This window comes from Pipistrellus hanaki (assembly GCF_964339955.1).
Source record: "Pipistrellus hanaki genome assembly, chromosome: 8".
In the NCBI taxonomy this organism is placed as follows: domain Eukaryota; kingdom Metazoa; phylum Chordata; class Mammalia; order Chiroptera; family Vespertilionidae; genus Pipistrellus; species Pipistrellus hanaki.
In genome coordinates this window covers 44916085-44932993 of record NC_140510.1, presented here as the reverse complement: position 1 = coordinate 44932993, position 16909 = coordinate 44916085, and the positions used below count along the sequence as shown (strand labels likewise).

Below are 16909 nucleotides of genomic sequence, written 5' to 3'. Positions count from 1 at the left end.
TGGTTGGAACTCATATATCAAAAGGTTGTAGGTTTGATTTCGTCAGGGCACATACCTAGATTGGGGGTTTGATCCCTAGTCGGGGCACATACAGGAGGCAACCAATTCATGTTTCTCTCTCACATCAATATCAATGTCTCTCTCTCTCTCTCTCTCTCTCTCTCTCTCTCTCTCTCTCTCTCTCCTTCCTCTATATCTAAAATCAATATCCTCATGTAAGGAAAAAACAAAACACATAGACACAGATTGTGAGCCTAGCCCCAAACATCAAAATCATTTCTTAAAACTGACATTCAAACAAGGTTTAATTTTATAAATGACCTATTTACTACATGTCCAATTTCACAAGACCTAGTCAAGCAATTTTAGTTAAAACTCTTCTACACACAAATCCTATGTACGGTATTTTGCCTTTGCTCTCTATGATTAAGACCTGGTTATCTGGGCACCTTATTTTTTCTCTCATTTTTGATTTAGCAATATATACGTTCTCTAGCCATCAAGCAAGGAAAAGGATTAAAACAGCTGAGCCAATTTTGTGACCTCTTTTTAGGAAGAGAAAATGAAATCAATAACCAAAAGGAGGATTTCATTTAGCCTGAGGTACAGTAAGGGTTTTTATATACCAAACACAAACCTGTGAACGACTACATAGTACGGTATGCACTTCCCCCCAGAGCCAAACTAATGAGACAACGCCCAGATGTTCTGTTTAACTCCTGAGCATGGGTGATCTTGGCCGGCAAAGACCTAAATTTCAACTCTAAATGCAAAGTAGGCAAATATACTCATGGACTTAAACATTAATAAGAAAATGTTATATAATTTTCTTTAATAAACACACTAATTACCTCATTCATGACAGTATCTGCTCCAATGATATAATCACTGTGAGGTCTGAGACCTGCCCTTGCTGCCGGAGAATTTGGTTCTACATCCTACGGTGACACAAAAACACCCCCCAAAATTAATATACATAAAATAACGTTCCAAATCTTATAGCAATTAAAAACCACTACATTTGTAATTGTCTTGTTATGTCACATAATCTTGAATAAATATTTAAAATACTTCTGTAGCTATTTCCTTTAACATTTCTTCTCATAATGAATAAATTATTTGTTTCTCTTCCTCATCTCATGCATTAAAAAAAAATAACCTAGATTTTAACAGCAATGAATTCTGATTTTCAAGATCTAAAAATAGCCTAATAATAAAAGTCCCTACAATCTCAACCAAACTGGAGATAACCGCTGGTAGAACACCTTTCTATATTCTTTTTAAACTGCAAGGAACAGCTTACAAGTGATACGTACCAACACATGCCAAACGTTTTCATTTGCCCCATCAAAGCTGCAGAAACGAATGCTCACTCCCAACAAGCCCTGGCCACCCCACATGTTACTGGGTGTGACTGAGGTCTCTCGAAGCTCCAGTGTTTTACTACTGTAGACAAGCATTTTTACAGGCTTTTCAACATTTGCTTTCAGTAGATCCTTCAGAGTATCATTGTCTTTATTCTGTGAACACATAAAATGGTTTTTCTTAATAAATAAAAATGCAATGTTAACTGTCTTAGTTTAAGCATCCTATGGTCTATTGGAGTAATATTAATGAACACAAAGCATTCTATGGGCGAAGGTTTCATTAACATCCAAATGTTCCTCCAAATAAAAGAATGTTAAGAAGTTAAAAACAATTCTTGTTAGCAATAACTTCTGACTTTTTCTAATAGCTAACTACAGATTATGTAATTTGCAACCTAACATGGATTTAAGTGATCTAGGGCTTTATTGATTAAGAAAACACACCAAATTATTTCATAAGAAGTCATATTACATAACAGGATTGGTATGACTTTGGTTTTAAAATCTAAAACATTTGCTGGCATTGAAGTTTAATTTGGATTCTACTCCTAAATATACAGTTTAGTTATTTAGTAGGAACTGGCAGGAAAAAGAAAATGGAAGCAGTGTGTTAAATATTTCATTACATAAATGAAAAAAGGCCATTATATAGAAGATGTTGATAAGCCAACCAAGTAGCCATTGTTGTAAGAATTTCCTTTGCTGAAATTATATAATTTCCTTCCTACAGGGCTTTATTATAGGTAAACTGAAAACAACATAAAAGTGGTTTTAATTCTGCACTTTTGGAACACATCTATCTGGTTCTAGTAACATTACTTATATACAAAGAAACTGACAAGTTGAAAGTCATTTATCAATTACCTACAAAAGTTTGACATCTTTAAAAAAAGCAAATGCTTTAATATTATTTCTTTCTGCATAAAAATTTAAATATTTAACATTTAAAGTAAAAGTCTCCAGTGATTTTAACCCCCTAAAATAATTGCTGGCGTGTCAAGTATAGTATTTTATATTTGGCATTTTCATACGTTTACTAACATAATTACTTTTACAAACTGATAACACACTTTATGTTTGTAACTAATGAATAAACACCAGTCCCATATAATAAACACCAAAAATTCCATTTTTAAAAGATACAAAATACTATACACAAAGGTACAAAAAGCTGAACTTACTAATCTTGAACCATTAATAGAAACAATAAAATCAAAGAATGGTTCTAGTCCCGCTCTATGTCCTGGGGAATTTTCTTGTACCTGTAAAAAAAAAAAAAAAAAAGCCAATATGAAAAATACAAAGCTTAATTAAAAATCATAAGTAAATTTTTAATACCCATTCCTTCTGTAAAACTAGACTAATTTTATCAATAAAAATTATAGCTACAGCCGAAACCGGTTTGGCTCAGTGGATAGAGTGTCGGCCTGCGGACTGAAAGGTCCCGGGTTCGATTCCGGTCAAGGGCACGTACCTTGGTTTCGGGCATATCCCCAGTGGGGGGTGTGCAAGAGGCAGCTGGTCGATGTTTCTCTCTCATCGACGTTTCTAACTCTATCCCTCTCAATTTCTCTCTGTGTAAAATCAATAAAATATATATTTTTTAAATTATAGCTACAAACTAGTTCTCTCATTTCTCTTCATCTAATCCAGAAAATAAATACCCTTGCAGCTTTCTAAATTCTACCCATTCTTTATGTTCACCTCCTATATGAGGCTTTCTCACTATGATTCTATTACCACCACTTTCTATTTTTGGAGGCAGGTTTCGGGGCAATCCTCCGAGCATTTAGCACATGACACAACAGATAGTTATTTATTACAACTAAGTGACATTCAGGGAGCATTTATTCCATAGCAAGGAACAATTCAATTACAAAACTAATATAGGATCAATGTGGCTGGTGTCAAAACATTTATAATCTGTGGAGAAATAGGCAAGAAAAGAAAGGGGAGACAGAGGACATATAGTCTTCTAATAATTGTGCTACAAGACCAAAAAAGTAAGGGTTAAATGTAGGCACAAAGTTCTAAAAGAAAGATTAATTCCAATTGAAGAAGCTTCACACACACAAACGTTTGAACTGTACTTTAAAAAGGAAGTAGAACTTTCTTTATTTTAAAATATATTTTATTGATTTTTTACAGAGAGGAAGAGAGAGGGATAGAGTTAGAAACATCAATGAGAGAGAATCATCGACCAGCTGCCTCTTGCACATCCCCTACTGGGTATGTGCCCAAAACCAAGGTGCATGCCCTTGACCGGAATGGAACCTGGGACCTTTGAGTCCGCAGGCTGACGCTCTATCCATTGAGCCAACCAACCCAGTCTCGGCGGAGGTAGAACTTTCAACGGTGAAAATGAACAAGAGGATAAGGACATCTGAAAGTTGAAGAAATGATACAAGTAAAAACCCAAAAGGAGTCTGAAAAATGAGGATAATAATATACGGTAGTATAGCTAGACAACACAGTGGTGTGGGACAGAATTACATGTTTAGAAAATCAGAAGTCCTTTATTTTACAGGTGAAAAAACTATTTTGTTACTTATCTATGGGCCATAGCTGGCTGGTGGTAGAGGTGAAATTCAAAAGTACATTTTACAACTATTAATCTAATAAGGAGGCTGCCAGAAAGAGTGCAGCCAGATTTATAGATGACTTTAAGTGAAAAATTAGGACTTTTAGCTTCTCAACAACTCAAATGTTTAGCACCCAACTTTGAAATGGATTAAATTTATTAAATTTGCTGAAATTGAAATAATAAAATTGGTAGCTGGTATTATAGTATTGGTAATATGGCAAATAAGCAAAAAGTTAATATAATCTACTTTGCATCTCTCTATAATATTTTCATAATGTTTTAAGGAATTGTTATTCTGCTTTAATGTTATTAAATACCGTCAAATCTATTCTATGAAAACAAAGTTTGAATTGAGATTTGTAGGCTGATTTATTCTAAGTCTAAAGTGTTTTAATAATCAATTCTGAGGCTAAGGAAAACAGATACATACATTCATCCATGCATAAATCTATAGCAATTTACACAGGAACAAATGTGGATGCTTCCAAAACGGAACAAAGACTGTTCCCAGAATGTCCTTTTAATACCTGGCTTCTTGGATTAGTATTACTTTATTTAAAGTCAAATTATACTATCATTGCCTCTGAAGAAATAAAACTGTTTTTCCCCCATTTATCACAATAAGGAATAGTTAGTTGTCCATTATAAGGATGCTTCAATGTTTAACATAGTAAAACTGTGTGATTTTGCTTTATGCAAATTTCCCTGCAAATGTGAGACTTAATAATTTTTTAAGTTAAACTATCAAAAAGATTTAAAAGTATTACCTTTAATAAAAATAGTCAATATGTATTTGTTTAGTTTCTGTATACTCAAGTTTTCTTAAATGGGGGCTATTATAGTCTACATACAGGGTGAGTATATGAAACAAGGTTTACTCCTAATTAACTAGAGGCCCAGCGCATAAATTCATGTGGGGGTGGGAGGGTCCCCCTCAGCCCAGCCTGCACCTCTCCAATCTGGGACCCCTCCGACATCCCTCTCACAATCCGGGACCATTGGCTCCTAACTGCTCACCTGCCTGCCTACCTGATCGCCCCCAACTGCGCCCCCTGCCAGCCTGATCACCCCTAACCGCCTCTGCCTGCTGGCCTGGTCGCCCCCAACTCCCCACCCTGCCGACCTGGTCGCTCCTAATTGCCCCCCCACCCGCTGGCCTGGCTGCGACTTACTGCCCCCCCCCACCAATCTGGTCACTCCAACTACCCCACCCCCCACTTGCTGGCCTGGTTACCCCAAATGCCCTTCTCTGCCAGCCTAGTCATCCCTAACTGCCCCCACCCACCGGCCTGGTCGCCCCTAACTGCCCTCCCCCCTCCCCCCACTGGCCTGGTCACTCCACGCAGCCTGTTGCCAGCTGTTTGTCCATCCCTCACTCACCCCCCTGCCAGCCTGGTCACCCCAGGCAGCCTGTTGGTCATTATTGTTACTGTGACAGTGACCTGGACAATTTTGATATTCCTCGGTTATTAGTATAGACTAGAGGCCCAGTGCGCATGAGTAGCTTGCTTCCTCTTGCCTCAGCTGGCCTCGTCACTCTTTGCGCCCTGCCCTCCATTGCTCATGGCTCTCCACCAGTCATAGCCCTCAACCTCTGGTAGCTTGCTGCCCTGCCCTCCGCTGCTCTAGCTTGCACCCTGCCTCGAGAGCTGCTGCTCCTTTGGACATGATAGCGTCATGGCGGGCCATTTGTTAATATAGATTACTAGAGTCCTGGTGCACGAAATTCATGCACTGGGGGGAGGGGGTCCTTCAGCCCAGCCTGTGCCCTCTCACAGTCCAGGATCCCTCACTCCTCATGGCCCACCTGCAGTGGAGGTGGGAGAGGCTCCCGCCACCACTGCTGCACTCACCAGTCGTGAGCCCAGCTTCTGGCTGAGTGGTGCTCCCCTTGAGAGCACACTGACCACAAGGGGGCAGCTCCTGTATTGAACGTTTGCAACCTCTACCCCCCCTGGTCAGTGCACGTCATAGCAAACATTGTTCCGTTATTTGGTCAATTTGCTTATTAGTTTTTCATTATATAGGAGGATTGTATAACTTTCCATATGAACAACTGTAAACCCTTTGTCCCACCCTATATTGTCAAGCAAAATGTCTAGAACCCGAAATGGCGGATAGACTTCTCCTCAAATGGCAACTCTGAAAGGAAAATGGTGGCAGCTTGGATCTACAAGAAGAAGAAAAGTGAGGTTAAGTCACAGCTGGCTGGGAAAAAAATAAAGATCTGCCAGGTATGAAATGCCTATTAGAATCTTATCAATTACATGCAAAACGCTTCAGGTGTGAAGATCATTAGCATACCAGTAAGCCCTAGAAGCTCCCTCAGAGTGAAATTTCTCACTTAATAGGGTCCATTACCTAGTAATTCTATTTTATTTAGAATCTAACATGTCCACTGATCAATTTCACACTTCTCCACTGAGGCTGCCAAAAGTTTATCTTTTAGTTAAAAAAGGCTAAAGACGATGCTTTTTGAAATGCCATCACCAACTTAGAAAGTTGGTCTCACATACAGAATCTTATGCCATCCTTCAAGTATAAAGTTTTACTACCATTTGTTTGAAACGCAAAGTCTTCAATACCAGTTCCCCATAACTCAAAAAAGATTCAATAACTAACTTTGAATTCTAAAATAAATAAAATGTCTCTAACTCTAATTTTTCATTTTCATTTGCTACAAACATCAATCTCCTGTTTCTAATGGACCTTGAAATTAATTTCTTTCCCAAATTTATTTACGTATATCATTAGTACAAGCACAATTCTGGTATTTAGGTATCTTAATTACTGCTAGGAAGCCAGCAGAGGGAGCCCTAGGAAATGCTCTCTTGACCCTAATACACTTACAGGAAATTTCCTACTTTTCATAGCATGGAAAATAAGATCTACAACATAGCAAATGAAACATCCACACAGTTAAGTTTCTCTGGCAATATTATTCATTGATAAGAATCACTTAGGCATCTAATCTCTCAAACATCAGATTCCCACTTCAAATTGTCCCATATGAGATCTGATTATTTATCATGTTTCCTTCAAACCATCTAAATTAAATACATACACATACATAAACACATATGGTTATGCAGGCCACTTAGCACTTATTTTTGGGCCAAATATCACAGAAATTTAAGATGAAGAGGTTAAATTTGAAAGTTAAGATTTTGCAAGATTTAAAGAAAATGTACTGTGAGCCCTGAATGGTATGGCTCAGTGGATAGAGTGTCGGCCTGCGTACTAAAAGGTCCCAGGTTCGATTCTGGTTAAGGGCACATGCCTGGATTGGGGGCTCGATCCTCAGTAGGGGGCATGCAGGAGGCAATGATTCTCTTTCATCATTAATGTTTCTGTGTCTCTCCCTGTCCCTTCCTCTCTGAAATCATTAAAAATATGTTTTTTTGGGGGAAAATGTACAGTGAGAAGATAACAGAGTTTTAGAGCTAGACTGACTTGGTTTTGAGGCATGGTTTTGCCTACTAATTAGCAGTGTAAGCTTAGGAAAGTTTATCTTTATGGGCTTCAGTTTTCTCATCTGCAAGTAAGAGATAATGCCATCTACTTTATAAGAATATTGTAGCAACTGAGTGAGTGTACTGAAATGCTTAGCTAAGTCTCTGACATATGACAGGAGTCCTAAAAATCTGAAGCTCATCTTTCTAACTTTTCAATCACCACCTGAAGATAAATCTTTATAACCAACTAATTCCTGGACACTACATTATTATTCTAACCATGTATTAATTACCTCTCACACATTAAAAGACACAAAATGTTAGCCAGCTAGGAAGGGAAGAAAAATTATTTTTTAAATGTTGTTTCTCAAAAATCAATTCCAGCCAAACCGGTTTGGCTCAGTGGTAGAGCGTCGGTCTGCAGAATGAAAGGTCCCAGGTTCGGTTCCGGTCAAGGGCATGTGCATTGGTTGCGGGCACATTCCCGGTGGGGGGTGTGCAGGGGGCAGCTGGTTGGTGTTTCTCTCTCATTGACGTTTCTGGCTCTCTAGCTCTCTCCCTTCCTCTCTGTAAAAAATCAATAAAAATATATTTTAAAAAAATCAATTCCAGATGGACGGTGGATCTAAAGATCAAAGGCGAAACAATAACTTTTAGAGAAAAACACAGAATATTTTTGAGATCTTCAAGTATGAAGACTTCTTAAATAGGACACAAAAAAGTACTAAATGTAAACTAAAAAAAATTGATAAGCTAAATTATACTAAAACTACAAACTTCTGCAAGTCAAAAGACAAGTAGAAAATACAAATTCAAAAAGGAATTATATTCAGAACAAATTTAGACTACTGCAAATCATTAATAAAGATAGGCAATAAAGTCACAATGAGATACTTCTTCATATCTACAAGAATGGCTAATAAAAAGTAACGAGAATGGACAATAAATAATGTGGAGAAATGGAACCCACATATATCGATGGTGGACATGTAAAATGGTGCAGCCATTGTGTAAAAGTTTGGCAATTCCTCAAAATGCTAAACACAGGAATCATGTGACCCAGCAATTTCACTCCCATACAGCCAAGAGAAATGAAAACATGTCCATGTAAAACTTGTACACAAATTTAATAGCTGCATTATTCATAAGAGCCAGAAAATGGAAACTCAGCTGATATTCCTCAGCTAAAGAACAGATAAACAAATTGTGGAATACCCATAAAATGGAATATAACTTGGCAATAAAAAGGAACCAAGCATTGATAGATGATAGAACATGAATGAACCTTGAGAACATTATACTAAGTAAAAGAAGCCAGTCACAAAGACCATACATTTGTAAGATCCCATTTAAATGTCCAGAAAAGGCAAATCCATAGAAAAATAAAGTTGATTAGTGGCTGCCAGAGGCTGAGAGTAGGAAGGAAGGAGAGTAGCTGCTAATAGGAAGAGAGTTTCTTTCTCTGTGATAAAAAGGTTCTGGAATTCGATACTAGTGATGGTAGTACAACTTTGTAAATATACTACAAAAACCACTGAACTGTATACTTTAAAATGTTGGATTTAATGGTATATAAATTAAATCTCAATAAAGCTGCTAAAAATGGAGAAAACATTTTAGCAGACTCTAAACAAAAAAGTGGCCAATACCAGGCCCGGAGCAGCCGGGTCTGGTGCGGCCAGGCCTGGAGCAGCGGCTGCCAGGCTGGGAGCGGCCAGGCCCGGAGCAGCCGGGTCTGGTGCGGCCAGGCCAGGAGCAGCGGCTGCCAGACTGGGAGCAGCCAGGCCCGGAGCAGCAGCTGCCAGGCTGGGAGCGGCCAGGCCCGGAGCAGCCGGGTCTGGTGCGGCCAGGCCCGGAGCAGCGATTGCCAGGCTGGGAGCGGCCAGGCCCGGAGCAGCCGGGTCTGGTGTGGCCAGGCCCGGAGCAGCGGCTGCCAGGCTGGGAGCGGCCAGGCCCGGAGCAGCCGGGTCTGGTGCGGCCAGGCCAGGAGCAGCGGCTGCCAGGCTGGGAGCGGCCAGGCCCGGAGCAGCAGCTGCCAGGCTGGGAGCGGCTAGGCCCGGAGCAGCGGCTGTCAGGCTGGGAGCGGCCAGGCCCGGAGCGGCCGGGACCGGAGCAACCAGTCCCAGAGCAGCCGGGTCGGGTGCGGCCAGGCCTGTAGCAGCAACAGCCAAGTCCAGAGCAACTAGGTCGGGAGCGGCAGTGACCAGACCCGGAGCAGCTGGTTGTGGAACGAACCAGAGCAACAGAGGCCAGGCCCAGAGCAGCCAGGCCCGAAACAGCTCGCTCCTCGCCTGTACCTGCCCACGGCTGCCTCTCAGACATGGCTGGAAACTTTTGCGGGAACTTGAGGGTCTGCTGAATCAAGTGATGAAGGCTTAGATCTGGATGTGTTGAGTTAGTATAGCGCTGGGGTGTTGATCTGTGAGTGCCTTGGGTGGGGCCTGCATGAGGCTGGTTGACCTATTTGGAAATGTCTTTTGTGTGAAGTGTATCATTGGGCATGTGGAGGTATTATTGATATGAGAAAATGCTAAGTAACAGATTTACTATCTGAAAAGGGATTTACTATCGGGGAAAGGGAGGGAGGAAGAGACTGAACATAAACTGTGCACCTATGGATGAGGACAATGGGGGATGGGGAGGGGGCAGAGGTTGGGGTGGGAACCTGGTGGAGGGGGGAAGAAATGAGGAACCTTTGTAATAATATGAACAATAAAGATTAAAAAAAAAAAAAAAAAGTGGCCAATAAATATGATAATGTGCTCAACTTCAATAGTCATCAGGAAATGCAAATTAAAACCACAACGCCATACCACTATCAGAATGGTCAAAATAAAAAAGATGGAAAATACCTATCAGAATGGTCAAAATAAAAAATAAAAAATAAAAAAGATGGAAAATACTGGGTATTAATGAGGATATGGAACAATCAGAAACCTGATGGTGGGAATGTTAAGTTAGTCAACGACTTGGCAATATCCATTAATATTGAAATATGCACACCTCTGACCAAAAATTCCACTCTTTAGTATGCCCAATAGAAATGGGTATCCATGCTCTCCAATACATACAGTATAATGTTCAGAGCAGTACTCTTTGTAACAGCCCCAAACTAAGCAGCAGAGCAGATACATTTTAGTATGTGCAGCAGAATTAAGCTTTTGACTTTCTCACCTCCCTTTCTGTTCCTCAATCATTAGAAAGTTTTACCAGATTTAGCCTGAATCTGTGTACAGATCCAATAGTTCTATACTGGTTACTTTCCGGTGAAACGTCCATCTCTTCTCCTGGGATTAGAAGTATAACACTTTATACTAGATTTGGGTCACATCTTGACTGAAGGACAGAGGCACAGCAGGGCTGAAGGGAAGAAGAATTTGGGGGAGGCAGGGAAGGTGGAGGTGGCATTCTCTTGGCCGCACTGGTTTATTTAACGGGGAACACAGAACTGCTACCTTAAAGTAACAAAGGAAATTACAAGGCTGCTTTCAGAACATGGATATTTTCAGACCAGGTATTTTATAAGGTGATATACAAAAATATGTTTGCCCCAAGTTTCTAGCTGGTATATGAATTATCTTAAGTTTCCTAACTATGGAGATGTTCCCATAAAACTGGCTCAGTGGAATGTGTCTTCTCTTTATTACTGCACCATCAACTCCTTCCTCACACATAAAAGATAGGGAAGTCCCTTTGAAAGACCTCTATTTAATGTTAACACCCTCACTTCTGTAATGTTTTTAAAAGTAGAGATGTTACATAAGACTAAAAAAATCAATCAATCAAGTAATGAGGATTCATTTCAACTAGACACATAAAACCACAGGAAAAGATTTGAAAATGTGATGTAATAAAAATAAACTCTAAAACCTGCAGTTATAAAAGATAAACTTTTGGAGTTAGTGAGCTCTTCCACATCTGAAAGGGCACAGTTTCCCAATTTGGGACTTGACACAGGAGTGCAGTAAATAATTTTTTAGTAGACTAAAAGAGTTCCAGCCTCCCTGCTAAACCATTATTCTCAACCAGAGGCCCAATGCACAAAACCTGTGCAAGAGCAGGCCGTTCTCCCACAGCTGCTGGCACCTGGGAGCTGGGCTTCCCTCACTCACAGCCCAGGCTTCGCCCGGACATTGGGTCTAATAGGCATACTGGCATTACGCTTTTATTACTATAGATGTTCTACCAAAGAGCACATTCTCCTCACATTCAACCCATGATGTAACTTGTAACATATGAAACAATCTGAAATAAAATTCTAAAAGGAAATACAAAACCCATCATTACATAGCAGCTTCCTAGAAAAAAATCCATATAATTAAAAATATGTTGAAAGTAAAGTTTGCTGTAAAAAAATAAAAACTCTGACAACCTGTCGCTTCATTTTATACTATTCAATGTTTATATAATTACACAATATTAAAATATTTATAATAATTTGGGAAAATACATTTTAAGTGAAATCAAAAGGTAGGATTTAAAGTTGTAGATATGTACTTATAACAACAAAAGAATAGAAAAATTAAATGCCCAACACCAGAAGGTGCTGCTTAACCCAACTAAGGTACAAGAGTCTACTCTGAAGCTGAGTGAAACAAGAGGCAGATCTATGTGCTGCTATGGAAAGAAGGCAGGTGGGTTATCAAATGAGAAGTACAAGGTAACAGTCTCTATCACATGATTCCAACAGTTGTAAAAGGAAAAAAGAAAGAAAAAAAGGGAGGAGGGTATATCAAACATTTTTGAAAGAATACATAAGCAATTATCCATTGCCCTGCTGTTTTTGCTCCGTGGCTGTGGGTTTGATTCCTGATCAAGGGCATATATCTGGTTTGCAGGTTCGATCTCAGACCGTGGTCCTGGTTGAGGCACGTGTGGCAGAATCGATGTGTCTCTCTCATAGTGATTTTTCTTCTTTTCTCTCTCCCTCTCTTCCACTCTCTTTAGAAAGCAATGGAGCCCGTCTGGTGTGACTGAGCTTCAGTCTCTGAACCAGGAGGTGATAGGTCCATTCCGGGTCAGGCACGTGCTCTAGGTTTGGGGTTAAATCCCCAAAGAGGGAGGGGGCACACAGGGAGCAGTGAATCAATGATTCTCTCTCGTCATTGATATTTCTCTCTCCCCTCCGCTTGGAAATACAAATGTATTAAACAAACAAAATCAATGGAAAAAAATATCCTCAGGTGAGGATTAACAAAAAAAAATTAAAATAAATAAATAATTTATGATGGTTACTTCCAGAACAGGGAGTGGGTCATAAAATAGGATCAAACATGAAATATAAATATAAAACATAAAAAGGAAAGTACACTATTCAAAGCAGAAAATTTGGAAACATTTCAAGGTTATCCCTAAAGATTTTTAAAAGAAGAATCTAACAATGACTATGGAAAAATGGAAAAACTGTAAAAATCAATCTGAACTATAGGAGCTTTAAAGTAATAATAAAAACAGCAGTGAATGTGGCCGTCACTAAAATTAGTATTTCAAAATCCAGTCATATAAGTTTTTATTACTAACAAGGAAATGGCCAGGAATTGGTTAATGAAAACTTCTAATTTAATCATTCTAGGCCTTGTTGAACACTGATTTTATTGCAGGGTTAACCTGCCATATATACTCTGGTTTACAAGCTCAGTAATCCAGTGGTGGAATATACTGCTGTACATTTAGGCAATTCTACATAATAAAAGGATAATACCCAAATAGACCAAACAGCAGAACAATTGAACAACCAAAGCGTAATACCCTAATAATATGCTAAGGCTGCTCAAGCGCTCACTATGACGGGCACTGATCACCAGGGGGCAGATGCCCTGACTGGTAGGTTAGCTTACTGCTGGGGTCTGGCCAATGGGGACAGAGCAAGATGGGCCGGACACGGCCTGGAGCCTCCCGGGGTCGGCCCGGCCTGTGCCCTCTCGCAATCCAGGACCCCTGGTGGGATGTCGGAGAGCCAGTTTCAGCTGAATCCCGCAGGCCTCGCCCCTTGGGAGGCAATAAGATGCAGGGCTCATGGCTGGCAGCTGCTGCTGCTGCAGCGGCAGCAAGAGCCTCTGGTGTTGGGCCTGATTGGGCAGGAGCCTGCGGCGGGCACAGGGGGGCGGGGATGAGCAGGAGCGGCAGGTAGGAGCTGCAGGTGGCGTTGGACGCGGGTTTCTAGTAACAAATGAAAGGAAGATCTTTTTATATGTTGGGTGCAGCTAACGCCTTCTGAGGTGCTGTGTTTCCCTGTGCCACTTTGAAAACAAAGATAATACCAATTACAGAATCAGGGGCAGAGCAGGTTACATATTCAGAAACATTTAAAAAATTCTCTGCCTGGTCTAAGTGGTTCAGGTGGTTGAGCATAGTCTTGTGCATCAAAAGGTTGCTAGTTTGATTCCTGGTCAGAGCACACACCTAGGTTTTGGGTTCAATCCCCGGTGGTTGGAGCAAGTACAGAGAACAATTGATTAGTTTCTCTTTCATATAGATGTTTCTCTCCTTCTCTCTTTCTCCATTCTTTTCTCTAAGTATGTCATTGGGTGAGGATTTTAAAAAATTACCCTAAATTAGATGATTATTATTTTAAAGCTCCCTCTTATAAAACTCGAACAAAATAAGAATTACTTAATCTTTTGCAACACTGCTCCAGATGCAGATAGAAAACAAAGGTTGTCCCTAGTGCTTTTAAAAATCAGATTCAGCTGAAACCGGTTTGGCTCAGTGGTAGAGCGTCTGTCTGCGGACTGGAAGGTCCCAGGTTCCATTCCGGTCAGGGGCATGTACATTGGTTGCAGGCACATCCCCAGTAGGGGGTGTGCAAGAGGCAGCTGGTCGATGTTTCTCTCTCATTGACGTTTCTTTTTTTCTTTTCTTTTCTTTTTCTTTTTTTTTTTTTTTAAATATATTTTATTGATTTTGTACAGAGAGGAAGGGAGAGAGATAGAGAATTAGAAACATCGATGAGAGAGTCATCGACCAGCCGCCTCCTCACCCCCCCCACTGGGTGTGCCCGCAACCAAGGTACATGCCCTTGACCGGAATCGAACCCGGGACCCCTCAGTCCCCAAGCCGACGCTCTATCCATTGAGCCAAACCGGTCTCGGCTCATTGATGTTTCTAGCTCTCTCCCTCTCTCCCTTCCTCTCTGTAAAAAAATCAATAATATATATATATGAATAAAAATCAGATTCATAGATTAATAACATCTGAACTATAGAATATGTATGAGTGCCTATTTACTGAGGTGCACCTATGTGAAGAAAATACACTTCAACTTGTTTTATGGCAAATGAAGTTATTAACATAAGTCACAGAATTAGAATCCTTTTGATGAGTACAGCTTTCTAGGAGACCTTTTAAACTCATTAACACTGTGCTTTACTAATTGCACGTATTAAAAAAAAAAAATCACAAATCCCCAAGGATTCATGGCTACAGTCAGTCACTGAATAACACAGCCGAGAGCAGAAAACTCAAAATCAAACCAGATAATAACGTGCACTTCACATCTGGAATCTGACACTTCTCCCATTTCCCCTATCTCTGTAGTCCGTGGGGGTTGGCTTAACTGAAGGAAAAGGAAGATAATGTGGTTTATTAATAGATTCTCTTGCTTTTGCTGCGAAAATCGTTTTTTCCAGTCAGCGTGCGGCTTCAAGAGGGATTTCTAGTGCAGTGGAGAGACTGGGTGCAATAATCCGTAAGATCAGAAAGGTGATGGATCACGGCCCTGTCACACAGGTATGTGGGCACTGTATGAGGGTGTGTGTCTGCCTAAGAATGGGCCGTAAGCCCGAAGGTGACGAAGCACCAGGAAATGCACTTTCTCACGTTCAGTGAAAAGGCTCTTTCTTGCCCGCGAGAAGCCAATACCTAGTGGCGCTCTATTGCACCCCGAAACGTCGCTACAACTGGGCCCCTCTGTGGACGATCCCGTTGCCCCACGCAGGGGTCCCAGGCCTCCACCCTCAATGCTTCTCCCAGACCAGCTCCACGAGGAGAGGCGGACACGCTGCATTCTCCCCAGGGTGTCCACAAGCAGGGGTGCAGCTAACGCCTTCTGAGGTGCTGTGTTTCCCTGCATCCTGGTGGCTGAGGCTGCTTTCCTTTGTTTACCTACATTTCTTTTTCTTTTTTTTTTTTTTAACGTTCCCCTCTCTCCTTTACCTCTCACCCCACTGAGAGGTAAACCTCCGAACCTTAAATCTCCACCACGCCCTGAGCAGGCTCAGGAAGAGCAGAACGGAAGTTCCCGGCCGGGAGGTGTGGAAGGGGAGGACTGGGAAGGTGCGGAGCGACACGAGAGAGCAGGGGGTGGGGGGAGAGACACGACACGACTGTCAAATTCAAGTCCGCCCAGGCCGCCAGACCCCCTCCTCGCTCCGTCCCGTCTGCAGTCCCGGCCTCCGCGGACCGGCGGCGGCGCCGAGGTGCAGGGACACCTGCCGTCGCATCCTCCGCCGAGGCTCCCTTTTCCCGGAAAAGCTCCAGAGACAGCCTCAGTCCCCTCTTTGCAGAGTTTGCCCCCTGCCCTTCCATGAACTAACTTCGGGCGCTAAGGCTTCCGGGGGAGGGGGCCGAGAACGCCGCGCCGAGGAGGAAAAGCAGCCAAGTTTGTTCCCCGGCGAAGTGGCCGGACGCCGTCTCCGCTCCGGCCCGACCGCCCGCCGCGGCGGGGGGACCCGGGCCCGGGGCCGCGGGCCGGCGGACGCGAGGGCAGCCCAGCACCGGCCTCGGCACCGCAGCGCCCGCGGCCGCCGCTGCGCCGGGAGGCCGGGCCTGCCAGCCTCGGGGAAGGCCCGCCCGGACCCTGCCCGCCCGCCGCTCCCGGGCCGCCGTCGGACCTCTTACCCGCAGGACGTGGTAGCCTTCCGTGCCGCCGCCGGGAATCTCGACGCTCTGCGAAGAGCCCATGGCGGCGGGCGATGCGAGTGGCCGGCCGGGCTCCGCGCTGCTCCCCGCCCCCCGCCAACCGCCCGCTACTGCTCCTCCGCTGAGCACTTGGGACGTGGCAGTCGCCGCCGCCGGGGAGCCGGGCCGCACTGCCCGCCGGGAGATCGTCTCCGCGGCAGCCGGGGCCCCAGCGACGCCGCCGACAGCGCCACCTGCCGCGAGCCCCCCGGAACTGTCGGAGCGTAGCGTGCGCAGGTGGAGTGGGCGGGGCCGGAGGAGGAGAGCGGGGCGGGGCCTCCTCGTGCTCGCGAGAAAGAGCAGATGTACCGTTCGCCCTGCCTGGGAACCTGGCTACGGGAGCCAGGATGGGACAAGATTCATCTCCCGAAAGGTTCTTGCCCGGAAGTACGGCTGCCGGGCAGTAGCTCCTCTTGTGGCCGGAGACAGGAAGAAGGCTGCTAGAAAGAATAGGGGCGAAGGCAAGCACGCTGCTTCCTCGCCATCCCCTGCGTCTTGTCCCAGGTTGTACAGAGGAGGGTGACAGTGGCTCTCCGTAGAATGAATACCGTGTCGGCTCAGCTCAGCTCAGCTGTATAAAGGGAAACGTGCCATTTGTAAAATGT

The 16909-nt window shown here is 43.0% G+C and overlaps 1 protein-coding gene across 2 annotated transcripts in view; it reads right to left on the bottom strand.

The window, feature by feature from the left end:
- GORASP2 (golgi reassembly stacking protein 2) overlaps positions 1–16488 on the bottom strand; it is a 33068-nt gene extending 16580 nt beyond the window's left edge. The window contains exons 1-5 of one of the 2 annotated variants that reach the window (XM_084891917.1): positions 16245–16462; positions 6057–6121; positions 2549–2629; positions 1317–1520; positions 852–938 (exon numbers count right to left, since the gene is read on the bottom strand). In XM_084891917.1, the coding sequence (XP_084748043.1) occupies positions 852–938; positions 1317–1460 (231 nt within the window). In that variant the 5' untranslated portion in view covers positions 1461–1520; positions 2549–2629; positions 6057–6121; positions 16245–16462. Of the gene's footprint in view, positions 1–851; positions 939–1316; positions 1521–2548; positions 2630–6056; positions 6122–16244 lie in introns of both variants that reach the window. The other variant, XM_084891918.1, reaches the window with a different exon arrangement.
- Between the last annotated feature and the right edge of the window lie 421 nt (positions 16489–16909).